Source organism: Sceloporus occidentalis, unplaced genomic scaffold (genome assembly GCF_023333645.1).
Source record: "Sceloporus occidentalis isolate IW3139 unplaced genomic scaffold, rSceOcc1.0.p SCAF_4, whole genome shotgun sequence".
Taxonomy (NCBI): domain Eukaryota; kingdom Metazoa; phylum Chordata; class Lepidosauria; order Squamata; family Phrynosomatidae; genus Sceloporus; species Sceloporus occidentalis.
The window spans coordinates 65,858,050-65,871,015 of record NW_028316984.1 but is presented as its reverse complement, the minus strand read 5'-3'; the positions used below and the strand labels follow the sequence as shown (position 1 = coordinate 65,871,015).

General features: G+C 40.4%; 2 protein-coding genes across 10 annotated transcripts in view; one reads left to right on the top strand and one right to left on the bottom strand.

Moving 5' to 3' along the window:
* The window catches only part of CUNH2orf76 (chromosome unknown C2orf76 homolog), a 47,795-nt gene that overhangs the window by 20,006 nt on the left and 14,823 nt on the right, over nucleotides 1-12,966 (top strand). For 6 of the 8 annotated variants that reach the window (XM_089520177.1, XM_089520180.1, XM_089520183.1 and 3 more), the window contains one exon: nucleotides 13-2,256. The gene's annotated coding sequence lies outside the window, so the exon portion shown is untranslated. Of the gene's footprint in view, nucleotides 1-12; nucleotides 2,257-12,966 lie in introns of those variants that run through there. The other 2 variants (XM_089520178.1, XM_089520179.1) reach the window with 1 other exon arrangement.
* Nucleotides 3,275-12,966, bottom strand: part of STEAP3 (STEAP3 metalloreductase) — a 48,092-nt gene continuing 38,400 nt past the window's right edge. For both annotated transcript variants that reach the window (XM_089520174.1, XM_089520173.1), the window contains one exon: nucleotides 3,275-9,086. In XM_089520174.1, coding sequence (XP_089376300.1) covers nucleotides 8,796-9,086 — 291 coding nt within the window. In that variant the 3' untranslated portion in view covers nucleotides 3,275-8,795. The remainder of the gene's footprint in view (nucleotides 9,087-12,966) is intronic.

Genomic DNA, 12,966 nt, shown 5'->3' with positions numbered 1-12,966 from the left:
TCTTCCCCACAGGAGTTGGCAGTTCTAGAAATTCAAGAGAAAAATGTAAAAAACAAATTCATGAGATGCTAGTTCTTCTTTGGTTTACTGTTGCAATGAAGAGCTTTGTAGTTCTGAAGATATCACTCATGACCTTGCAGCAACATCTGAAATGTGGAAGCCCTCATTACCCTGTGAGATGTTTTCAAGCTTTCTTCTGGTTTTACTTTTTATTTTCTGTGCTTGTTTCCCTTTGGAATCAATAAATGTTGTTATTCTTTCACACGAGTGCATTCTCCTCCCCCCCCCCCCCAATTGCCCACCTAACTGGTTTGATGGAGATATGAGTGGATCAGGCCTCAAGGTTTAGACAAAATCCACTGCTGCTTTTTCTGTTCTCCCTGGTATTCTTTCCAGGATGAATAGAAGAGAAAGGAGGGAAATATTCTGGGATCTACCTTCTAGCCACATCATCACAGTTTGCAGTTTCTTCCACCCACAACCACATACATTGATATGGAATCAGATAGCAGGCCCCAAGTGTGCACATTATTTGTGCTCAGTTCTCCCTCCACACCACTATTACTGTAAAAATAATGGAGGCCTTCTCAGATTTTTGTTCCCAAAAAGTGTTTGGAAGAAGAGCTGTGCTAAAACAACTGTTTTTCTGCAAAAGTAGAATTGGTAATTTTCAAAACCCCTTTTCTTCTATTGGGATTCCCAGCATGTCAATGCATATGTGTGTGTGCTGTGTGCTTTCAAATTGTTTCCAACTTATGGTGACTCTGAGATGAACCTATCATGAGGTTTTCTTGGAAAGATTTGTTCAGAGGAGGTTTGGCATTGCCTTCCCCTGAGGCTGAGAGCATGTGTCTTGCCCAAGGTCATCTAGTGGGTTTCATGGCCAGGTTGGGAATTGAATCCTTGTATCCAATATCCTAGTCCAACATTCAAATCACTACACCATGCGGGCTCTCAACACACGCATACCTTATCTTACATAGATGCACAGATTTCAGGCTTGTGGCTACTTTGAGTTTACTGATGTTCCTTGGTGTTTATTGTCACTGTGAGCTGTTCTATGAATGACAGCATGTGCTTAGCTAAGAGCAGTTTCAGTATGCACCACTATGAGAGACACACTGCTTATTCAGTGTACTCAAACAGGTGCAGAGTAAACCAAGAGGTAAATTGGTGTCCAGCAAAAGCCACAAGGTGTCAGTACAGCCTATCCTTTCTTTCTGCAGAGGCAAGAGAAAAATCATGTCTTCCTGAATAAAAATCAATGAACTGGTTTAACCTAAATGCTCATGCTCAGGAGCCAGTGAAGTACCAGAGGCTGCAGAGACAGATACTTGCTGTACTGAGGATCCTTTAAAAAAGCCAGTGTAGCTTCCTAGATGCCCCTTGTATAGAGAAATATTTCCTATATATATGCTTGTATAAGGACTTTGTTGCATGCTGTGGACAGGCTGTTATCGTATATACTCGACTATAAGTCGACTTCATGTATAAGTCAAGAGCAGGTTTTGGAGCCAAAATTATGGATTTTGTTATGAACCATGGATAAATCGAGGTTAAAACCTAGGGTGACAAAGGATGTGATGGATGAAGCAACAGAAAACAATGCCAAAGAACTTACAAAATTCCAGGAGGCATAACTTTTTGTGCTCATATTAAAAGCTGGATTGATGAAAGAATAGAGGGAAGTCAATGCTTCCAAGACAGATTACTCTCTTGCTTAATTCTTTTTTATATATAACAGTTAAAGTACACTACTTACATTGGCCCGTGGATAAGTCGACTCAGGTTTTTGGGGTCACTTTTTTGACTAAAATTTCTATACTTATACATGAGTATATACAGTAATTCAATTTGGTGTACTTAAAACCATCAGGTTTCATTTGCTGGCATAATGTACATACATTTTCTTCTTTCTCCTGTATCTTCAAGTTAACTCTGATTTATGGCATCCCTATCATAGAGTTTTCTTGGCAAGATTTATTCAGAGGAGGCTTGTCATTGCCTTTCCCTCATACCGAGGGTGTGAATTTCGATTGCTGAGCAGGAATTCAAACCCTGGTCTCCAGAATACTAGTCCAACACTTAAGCCACTGCATCATGCCAAATTACTTGTTGTTGTGTTCCTCAAAGTCATAAGGTTTTCTTGGCATGTTTCTTCAGAAGGGGTTTGCCGTTGCCGTCCTCTGAGGATGAGAGAGTGTTACTCTCTGGGTTTTTTTATGCAGCTCACTCATACATTATTACTGAGTTTGATTTTTAAAGGCATTAAGCTGTACTCTTCTGTACATTTACTTGGAGATAAAAGTGCAATTGAATTCTTGCTTCTGAATAAACACGCATAGGATCAGGTTCCATGGCTTATCAAAGCATACTTGTGTATAGATGTAAGCTTTATTGAGATTAATGAAGGATTACGTCTGAGTCAATAAGGTCAAAACTAGGCATAATGGATACATTTATAAATGTATAAAAAACTTGGGAAGTAAGACTTGCTCAGAGGAGAGAGAAATATATCTAATATTTTCTGTCCGGTTGAACATTACCGTACTGTTCTTGAAGTGTCATCTTAGTGTTGAATGGGAAAAAACCCCCTCTAAATCCTACTTCAAATGAAGCATTGGCTAGATCCTAGTAGTTTGAAAGAGAAATTCTGCATAATGGAAACTGGTAGAATTGCTAAAATTCCAGTGCAAATACCTAGGGAGCATTAAAAGCTTTACCTGCAGAGGTTAAGCAGCGGTACAAGAATTTAAATGAACTCATTAAAAACCAACTGCCAAATAAGCTCATTAAAATTCTGCATCCCCTAACCAGGAGACCAGGAGACAATGTCTTTGACATGTTGCATTCTTTTGAAGAACTGGCTAAAAAAATGATGAAGAGGGAAAGATGCCCATTGCCTTTTCTCTCCTTACATATTAATGCTATACCTTCCTTCTGTAGACATTCAGGTAACTTTTATTGCCTTGGCAGTTTCAGGTCAGTGTGGGATGATGGGGAGATGGAGGAAACTGTCATCTTCTCAAAAGACTTGCTGAATCTGCACAGGTCCTTTTGACAAGTGTGTTCTACCCATTCGGTTCCTCTCTTCCTCCTTTATTCAAGACTGCCCCTTTTCACAAGAAGCTAAAGTGCCAGGAGATGATAGCCTCCATCTACCATAGGATGTCCTCTCTCTGAACCTTTGCAATGCTATCAGGAATTCACCCCTTCCTGACAAGGGGAGAAGGAGAAATGTGCTTTAGTTTGCAACACAAGGGAAAAATGCAACTGGACTTTAGAAATAGCCTTTTATTGTAAAGAAGTAGTGGTAGGGTACATAGCAAATAACACCTAACATTAATGTTTCCATTTCATGGATATGTCCTGATTATATTTTAAACATGATGGCAAGAACAAAAAAAGGACCCATTTTGAATCAGGATGGTAGCTGGTTAAGTCTTCCAAGGCACAAATTAGGCAGTGCATACGTCACATATTTCTTATATTACAGCAGTATATCCATACAGAATACATATAGAAAAATAACATTGGTGTATTTTCACACAAGCATTACATAACCCTTCTCTCCCAATACTGATGGATTAACTATGTAGAAAGTATTTATACAGGGCATTTTGTTTCCTATTGCAACTCCCCCCCCCCCCCCAAAAGAAACACAAAAAACCCCAAAAACAAAACATTACTTCTGGAACAGAACAGAATCACTTTTCAAATGTTTTCTGGCAATAGAAACATTGGAAGCTGTTCAGTGTACACATGTAAGGACAAGAAATTCTGAAAATTGGCTACTTCAACATTTACATGTAAAGCAGTTGGCATTATTGAAGAAATATGAGTAATGTGTATGAATATAACAACTACATGAGCATCTTTTGATATGGATCAGATGGTCTATTGAATTACACTTATTAAAGCTGCACTTTCTTGTGAGCACTGCACATTAAAATATATAGGGCAAAACTGGAGGCTTAGTTTGATTTAAAGCATGCTTCTGGAACTCATGGTTGTGGAGAAAACTGGAAAATATAAGTGCCATCTAATGAAAGCAGAGAGCCGTGTAGGATGGCTACCAGGAAGCTGACGTCTAGAGCCTTGCACAGTTCTTTTTTCTCCCAGTTTCCAATATTTCTTGCCCCTGCCACCAGATTCCATGCTTAGTCCATTGTGCCAAATGGTTGTATTGTTAAAGCAGAGCAAATTATGGAAAGTGAATCCATGTATACACATTTAGATTTCAGAATTAACATATATAGAATGTGGGGTGTATGCATCTGAACTCTTTGTTACTCCAGAGTAGCAGCCTTTTTGTTTTCTGGCTATAGTTGGATACCAGTGAAGGAAGAAGCACTGTTTTTCAACCTTTGATTTTCCACATGCTGTGGATTTCAGCTTTCAGATGCCGTAGCTGAAGTGGCCAATGATGTGTAGTCCTGAAGCTGAAGCCCCTAGAATCTCAAAATCTAAGAACTACTGGACACAGGTCTTCCATGAGACCATTTGCTTACAAACTCTGCTCCTCTCACCTTCTCTTTGTTGCCTTCATTATTTGGCAGATACCCTATTGCTTCTTAAGGGAAAATTAGTAATTTTATTTGTCCTAATGTTGGCATCTTTTTGGCTTTTTCTTCCAATATATTTGATAGCTTTGGAAGGGATCCTACCTCACGCCTAGCATTAACAGTATCACTGAAGATCACAGCTTTCCAGACACATCAAATCTCTGATTTATACTGCATATAAACTGATCAATTTGTCTCTCTTTAAAAACATCTCTCTCACTTTTGCTACTAACCCTTGATTAAGAAGCTGTTTTTTTAATATAAAAAACTATGGAAAAGACATTCAAAGGGGTGATGTCACCATTCACAACTTTCATACTGTGTAACACAGGTTCTGAACAAGACTGTATAAAATATATGTGAAGATGGTGCTTGTTATAAACCCACTCTTAGCATAGCTAAGAATGCCCTAGTCACAGTGATACCCAACACATTTCTGAGAACTTAAGTAGCCAGCTGCACTCCCACAAAAGAAGGACACACAAGCCCCAAAGTGGAGCAGCAAGTCAAGTAGAGTTTTCTCATTCATACCTCACAGCTGTATTTGAAGCTGCTTTGCACTTAGCAACAAGACAGATCCATGGGGAACTTCTCAAGAGATATTTGACTACCAAGTGTCAATGGGAATGATAACACAATGGCAGTGAATTCCAGGTTATTTGAAAATTTTTGCTACCTGAATTAACTATTTTTGTCTAGAAAGGTCAGCCTGCGTAAACAGTTTTTGCTTGTTCGACTGCCTGATGCTTTTCCTGCATAAGTGCTTTGGATGCCTTTCAGGCTCCCCTATGATCCTGTTTAAAACTGACCAAAATTCTGGGCAAAGTAACTGATGAGTATGGAATAGGGCTTGGCCAAACAGCTTTACCCAGACGTGGTGTGTGCCAATTAGACCTTAACCTGGAATCTGCATGGGCAGGATCTCCATGCATATGGATGATATACAGATGCTTCCTAAAAGCTTGAACCCTGTACTACTGAAGTTCCAGCCTGCACGGAAGGCTTTCTGCAATCAGATGCCTGCTGACATCTGTGCTATAAACGTGTGTGTGGGAAGCTATTTGGTCTAGCCCCTTCCCTGCTCACTTGTTATTTCCACAAATTTTGCAGCTCAGTGGCTCAGTAGACTCAAGAGCATCTGGACAGACCACCCTTGCAGAATTGCCAAACTGCTTTAAAAAAAACTTTCTGGACATTTTTTTCTGTGAATAATATAAAGGAACATTGTCACTGCTGCATACTGCATTTCTTCCCATAATTCTCTGTGAAACTTCTGTGTCAAATTCCACACATTACCTATCTGAATTCAAGTAAAGTGAAAAACCCTGTGTGTAATATATGCATGTATATTTTCTTTGAACTGTGGCATTCTTGATCCCGCAGTATGTCGTAAGACAAGATTCATATTTAACACAGAAGCTTGCAGGTAAGCTAATGTTCTTTTTTATATCTGCAGATTGTCCTATAGTCTTGTGACCTCACAAAGTTGGGCAGTGGGGACCCGTTCTGTCTATAGATCATAGTGTTGTCTGTCCTCAAAAAATGGGAGAAACACCAGAGGCCTGAATCCTGTTCTAGCTATATGCAACAGTTAGTGGGACTGGAAGGGAATGTGACATTAAAAGATGTACTCCTAGTAGTTCAGCAGAGTTGCTTAGCAGTGGTCATATGGATAAATATAAATCTGTTGGATGTGTGTATGTGTGTGTGCACATTGAATCCCTTCCTACATGTGCGCTTACTGTAGTGACACAACAAGCAGACTATTACCCTGATTCTATAGTTCAGTTGTCTTCAATATTTCTACCTCCCAATGTTTTGGACTTCAGTTCTCAGAATCCCTGACCACTTACTATGCTGGCTAGGGCCTCTGGGAGTTGAAACCCAAAACATCTACAAGGTCAGTACTAACATGATAATGTTCATTAACTGTCATCCTCCATTTACTGTATGTCAACTATTTGTGTTACACTTGGTAATGAAGTGTCACCATGATTTTTACTTTATTTTGGACAACACAGATGGGAGCGTCAATCAGCTTCATTCCACTTTTCATTCTAGTTTGTATTAGCTATTCAGCTGCCTTGATACTCAGTGGTTGCTCTTTATGAAGGCCCTCCAAAGTTTGTTTCATTGTTACAGCTGTTGCCAAATCCTCCCTGATTAATCAAACAAATATTCATGATGAATCTGGTTTGCATTTGACTACTACACATCTTGGTGCCAATTTGGCAAACCAAGAAGAGAAAATGGGGTTTCAATGTATAACTTCTCCATTATGTGATGTTTTGATTTGCCTTAAAGACAGAGAAAACTGGGTGGAAATACAATGAGGGTGAACTGTGGCCCTCCAGACATTGCTGGGACTGAAACTCCCATCAATCCTAGCCAGCATAGCCAAGGGAGAGATAATGTATACTGCTGCCTAATGTTACCTAATAGGCCACAGTTGCACAATTAAATTAAGATTTGATATTTAAGATGTCATATTCTGACCACCTGTGAATGTGTGAACAAGTTAATGGCTTGGAGAACTCCAAAGTCAGACAGATGTGGACTAGTGTGTACCTTAAAAACAGATGTCCCTCAACCATCAGTTGCAGGGAGCAATTGTATTTGTCAGTGTGTTGGAGACAGTAGTACAAATCTTGTGCTCTTCAGTGGCTTGCTGACAGCCAAACACTTTCTTCCCTCTTCTATCCTCCCAACATGTAATTTCCCCAGTACTGCTTTAAACAATAATTTCACAATCTTGCTCATGTACTGTGATATGAATCTCCCTCTCCATGTACTCTTTCCAAGTTATTCTTGGAAAAGGGAAGTTCTTCCCTTTGAGTTATCTGAAAATACCGGAGTAGGAGATTAGTAGAATGGAGAATGACACAGAACCAGAGCTATTGGAGGAAATGTTCCTTGTGAATCATCTATGCCTGAAATGTGCTACTTTATGTTATTGTGGATAGCTGCCAGCTTGTGATCACTCAGTCTTTGAAATGGAAGTTGCCATTCAACCTCTGCATTTTTTGTTTGCAAGAAAATGAATTAATTCACGTTTTCCTTGAGCCAACAGACAATGCTAGGATAAGGAGCAAGACTGAAAAGTCAATGTAGCCAAATTGGATAACATGTTAACAGGCAATGGTCTATAGCATTTTTGCAGTTTCATTTATCCCTAGGTATCAAAGGGTTGACTGCAATCATTATATGAATGTGAAATGTAAATTTGCTGCATGTAAGGGGAAAGACTGGAATTTCTATGTGTTGTAACACGTGCCAGGGAATTAAGTTGATTGGGAAAACAAAAAACATTGGAAACATATAAGAACAGAAGGTGGTATTAAAAGGTGTGGTTGCTGGGCCTGTGCAAGAGTGGGAATTATCCACTCCTTTATATGTTGATAGACTGCAAGCTCCTGCAGCTCTAACAAACACAGGCAAAGTTGAGGAAAGCTAGGTGTGTAAGTCACAACATCGTCAGGGGGGCTGTCTTATTCTCACTCTTGTTTTATCGGAAGCAGTGTAATTAATGTAACATGTAGCTCCAATCTGAGATACAGTACTATTACATCAAGTGTTAGCTGCTTGTGAGAACTTGTCCTAGGTGAATTTTTAAGTTGGTTGGGTGGACTATCAAGATTGTGGTACTCCATACGTTTACCTGGAAATTTGCTTGGAAATTAATCCTGTTGAATACAATACAGCTTGTTTGCTAGAAAATCTGCTTAGTGCTCAACCTGCTCATCCAAACTAATTCTGGTGCACCAAAAATCATCATTTGCAGGCAATCCTAAGTGTCATTCATTATAAATAATTATTAAACATATACAGTACATTTGCTCCTGAACAAGTACATAAAGGATTGCTGTCTTTAGAAAAGCAACCAGCTGCTGGGTGTCCAAAGAGCCACAGAGAAAACAATTCCCAAGTTATGTTCCACCCTTATATTGATTGTGATCCTGTATTTCCAGAGTAGTGTTATTTTTTCTTTCTTTAAAGTGGCAAAGCTGAAGTTTTGCACTGATGTTTTAAGGCAATCATTCAAAAATTTTTGCTAGATCTGTCTATTATAAATGTTGTTCTACCCGCTGGTGTGTTGGTAACTCCTTCTGCCCACAAATCATGCCAAATAAAATAGCAGTTATCACCCACCACTCAGAGATACCAAACAAACAAACCTCCTTATAAAACCCAGAATCTTCATAGTGCTCTTTGGGGGAAAAAGGTGCAGTGTCACACAATGCTGCTGCTTTCTCCACTCGAAAACTCCCCAGATGCTCTGGGCAAAGTGAATTTGACGTACCTGCCCCTTTCCCACCCATTCCTGATGCGCCGCAGTCTTTCGTTCATACAAGGAAGATGGAAGAAAAGTTTAGCCAGGATTATGGCACACGGCACCAGTAGTGTGAGGGTAAAGGTGGGAGGCAGGTAGAACTTGTATTGGCTTTCATCAAAGGCCCTTCCCCAGCCGTAAGTCAGGGTATGGAGAGTGCTGATCACCAAAGCAACAAAGCCAAGATTGGACTGGAAAGGAGGGAAAAATGTGTTATTTTCCTCAAAGGTAAGGGTAAAGGTAAAAGTAAAGGTAGTTTTTGACATGAATGTCTAGTCATAAACAATTGTAGGGGGTGATGCTCATCTCCATTACTAAGCCGAAGAGCCAGCATTGTCCGAGGACTGTTTTGGCGGTCATGTGCCCAGCATGACTGCACCGAACACTGTTACCTTTCCACCGAAGTGGTACTTTTTATCTTTATCCATTTGCATGCTTTTGAACTAGGACTAGTGATGGGAGCTCACCCCATCATGCTGCACTTAGGCCTTGAACTGGCAACCTCCGATATTCTGATAATCAGAATTGGCATTTTAACCATTAAGCCACCACATCCCTATTTCACAGCCCTCCATATCAGCAAGCTAGCAATCTGCAGAACATCCATGGACAGCCCTGCCCCATTATTGTCAATGGTGGTGTGTGCACATACCTATTTCAACACAACTGCTCATCCATTGACAATAATGGGACTTGAGGTCCCATGCTTTTGAGTATTTGGGGAGAGGGTTCGGAAAGAGACCTTCACAGATACTGAGGGCCTACTGTATTGCAACTACAGCAGGCCCTTGCTATTCACTGGGGTTTGGTTTCAGGACCTCCTGTGGATACCAACATCCATGGATGTTGAAGTGGCATAGTAAAATTGTGTCCCTTATATAAAATGTAAAAAACGAATTATCAAAAACACTGGTTTGGATCCTAAGTACTTGTGATAACAACTGTCCTCATTGAAAAATCCTATTTACTGCAGGTGATCCTCAGCTATTAGTTCTCCCACAGCTCCTTGTGGCTTCCAAAAAAATGAAAATGGCACTGCACGAGAAGGACATGAAAATCTCACACCCACTTTCTCCTACTGGAAGCTTTGATGGATCAACATAGCTTCTGTGAAGAAAAAGAGCTTTCAACTGTTCTGACATGGAGTCAAAGGCTTTCATGGCCGGCATCCATAGTTTTTTGTGGGTTTTTCGGGCTATGTGGGCATGTTCTAGAAGAGTTTCTTCCTAATGTTTCACTAGCATCTGTGGCTGGCATCTTCAGAGAATGCTTGCCTAGAAAGGAGTTGGGTATATATAGACTGTGTGACCCTGGGAAGGCAGGAGTGATTTGCATGTGTATTGTTCTGTGCTGATGGCAGGCCTCAGGGTGGGAGGGTATGCAAAAGAGGATTAGTGTCTGCTTGACTGGTGCTTGTTGTCTGCTAGGAAACCCCTGACCCTCATTTGCATTTGTTGAGTCTTCATCTTGCTGTTTTCAGGACTGGTAGCCAAACCTTGTTTACTTTAAGTCATTCCTCTTTCCTGTTGAAATTGTCCAGGTGTGTGGATTTCACAATGGTCATTGTTGGCATGGTCCAGAATTTCAGTGTTTTCAAACAGCATTTTATGCCCAGGATGGTTTATAATATGTTCTGTTACTGCTGATTTTTCTGGCTGACCCAGTCTGCAGTGTCTCTCATGTTCTTTGATTTTTGTTTGCACACTGCGTTTGGTGCAAACTCTTGCGGCTGTGAGAGGGTTTCTCTGGTTCTTGGCTGAGTGAAGCATTTGCTGGATTTTTTTCGTCGATTTGTAAACCATTTGAAGGTTGTGTTTCCTCACCAGTTTCCCTATTCTGTCTGTGACTCCTTTGATGTATGGTAAAAATACCTTCCCTTTGGGTGGCTGCTTGTCTTCCCTCCTCTGGGTTTTTCTGGGCCTGGCAACCCTTCTGATGTCAGAGTTGGAGTAACTATTAGCGTGTAGAGTCCGGTCCAGGTGCTTCAGTTCATGTTCCAAGAAGTTGGGTTCACAGATCCTTTTTGCCCAGTCTACCAGTGTTTTTATTGTCCTTTTTTGTCCTGGGTGATGGTTTGAGTTCTTGTGCAGGTATCTGTCCATATGTGTAGGTTTTCTGTATACTGTGTGGCCCAAACGTTGGTTAGGTTTGCGGGATGACTAGGATATCCAAGAATGGCAGTGTTCCTTTGTTTTCTTTGACACTTTCACCATTTGGAGCCATGGAGAAGAAGATCTGGCTGTGTTCCTGAACCGTCTGAACAACATACACCCTAACATCCAATTCAGCATGGAAAAAGAAAAGGAAGGAACACTGCAAATCACTCCTGCCTTCCCAGGGTCAGACAGTATATACATACCCAACTCCTTTCCAGGCAAGCATTCTCTGAAGATGCCAGCCACAGATGCTGGTGAAACGTCAAGAAGAAACTCTTCTAGAACATAGCCACATAGCCTGAAAAACCCACAAAAAACTTTCAACTGTTCTGTTTGTGGGATGGAAACACAAGATCCAAGCCATTATCCCCAGTGAGTTACACAGTTGCTTAAATAAAACCTAGCAAAGCAGAGATATTTTAATTTATTATTAGATAATATAATGTTCAGTGCAATCCCTTTTATCTCTCTCAGATGTAACCCCCACTGTATTCATATACAAAGATTTCCAGCCTGATTGGAAAATATTCCAGAGCCAAGGAAATGCTGGACTTTCCTCCCTTCCCAGTGCACAATTCCCATGTCTCAGTGCAGACTTCAGTTGTCTATTAAAGGCATATCTTCTGCACATGTAGGACCTTTCACCGCTAGAGGGCAGAGAAGCAAAAAAGACCATTATTTAGGGCAGGGAATTTTGTGAAAGTGCAGCTGGAGAAATGTAAAGAAAAATGATAAAAACAAGGCATTGAACTGACTGATATTAGTTGTTGAGTTTTCTATATCACACAGAACATATATTTAATATTAGTGTTCCTATTTTTGTAGAGGGCTAGGTTTATTCAGAGGGAGTTTGTACCTGCAAGTAGCTGTGTTTTCTGAACTGGAGCATCTCAGATGATCTGGCAAGTAGCTTTCAAAACTGAGGAAATGCTTTAAACTTTATAAAAAACACTCCCAAGTTCTGACATGGGGAAAATTTTACTAGACAGAATGAAGGCATTGGTTAAGACTCGTGACCCTTCTGTTTCATCATCTTTTTTACTTAACCTCATGATAAATCATGAGTCTATAGAAACTCTCCACATCAGCTTGCACTGAGTATATGTACAGCAGTGTTCAAAGGCCATAGGAAGCAGATTTCCAACACTGGAACCTTGCATGTGTTATTCCTATAGGGTAGTGGGTGTGGTGACCTTTGTTGGTTTGTAATACATTTCACTGGCCTTTAGATATTGAAATGATTTTAGGAAGATTAATCTCTGGGGGAGAGGGTGTGGGCAACTCTATATAAACCTTCTATATAAGCTCCCTATTCAATAAGTCAAGGATGAGGGACTTTCTGCCCGTGGGGTTGCCTATGCCCACACACTCTTGTGTGATCAGTGAATAGAGATAAGGAGCTTAAGGCTGAAAATCACTGCATGGACCTGAGCTGTGCAACTCCTGTGTAGCCTTGCATTACACATTTCAACTGGGCTTTTTATGCTAAGAGGGAAAATGTCTGAATCAATATGTGTTACATTTGGTCTTACCCATTGTGGCTTGGCCCCACTGTACCTCCTGACTTCACCCATTGCTGGATTTATAGCTCCCAAGAATATCCCTAAGTAGGATTTTGGCCCTCCAGCCTTAACAACTTATATTGTATAATGGTATATTATACAGTAAGCCACCCTGAGTACTGTTTTGGGAGAAATGCAGGATATAAATAAAACAAACACATTTCCCTAACTCTGCACTAAGTTGTGTGTATGACTGCATAGCTTCTATGTTGTGGAGACAATCTCTTAACAGTTTTAACCACTTAGATCTGCTATTTAATAGGAATGCAAAGGGATCCAAATGCTGGTATCTGAACAATCTGTGAGTGACCTTATGAAGCCAATGAAAATAGTGCCAATGAAAGCATATAACG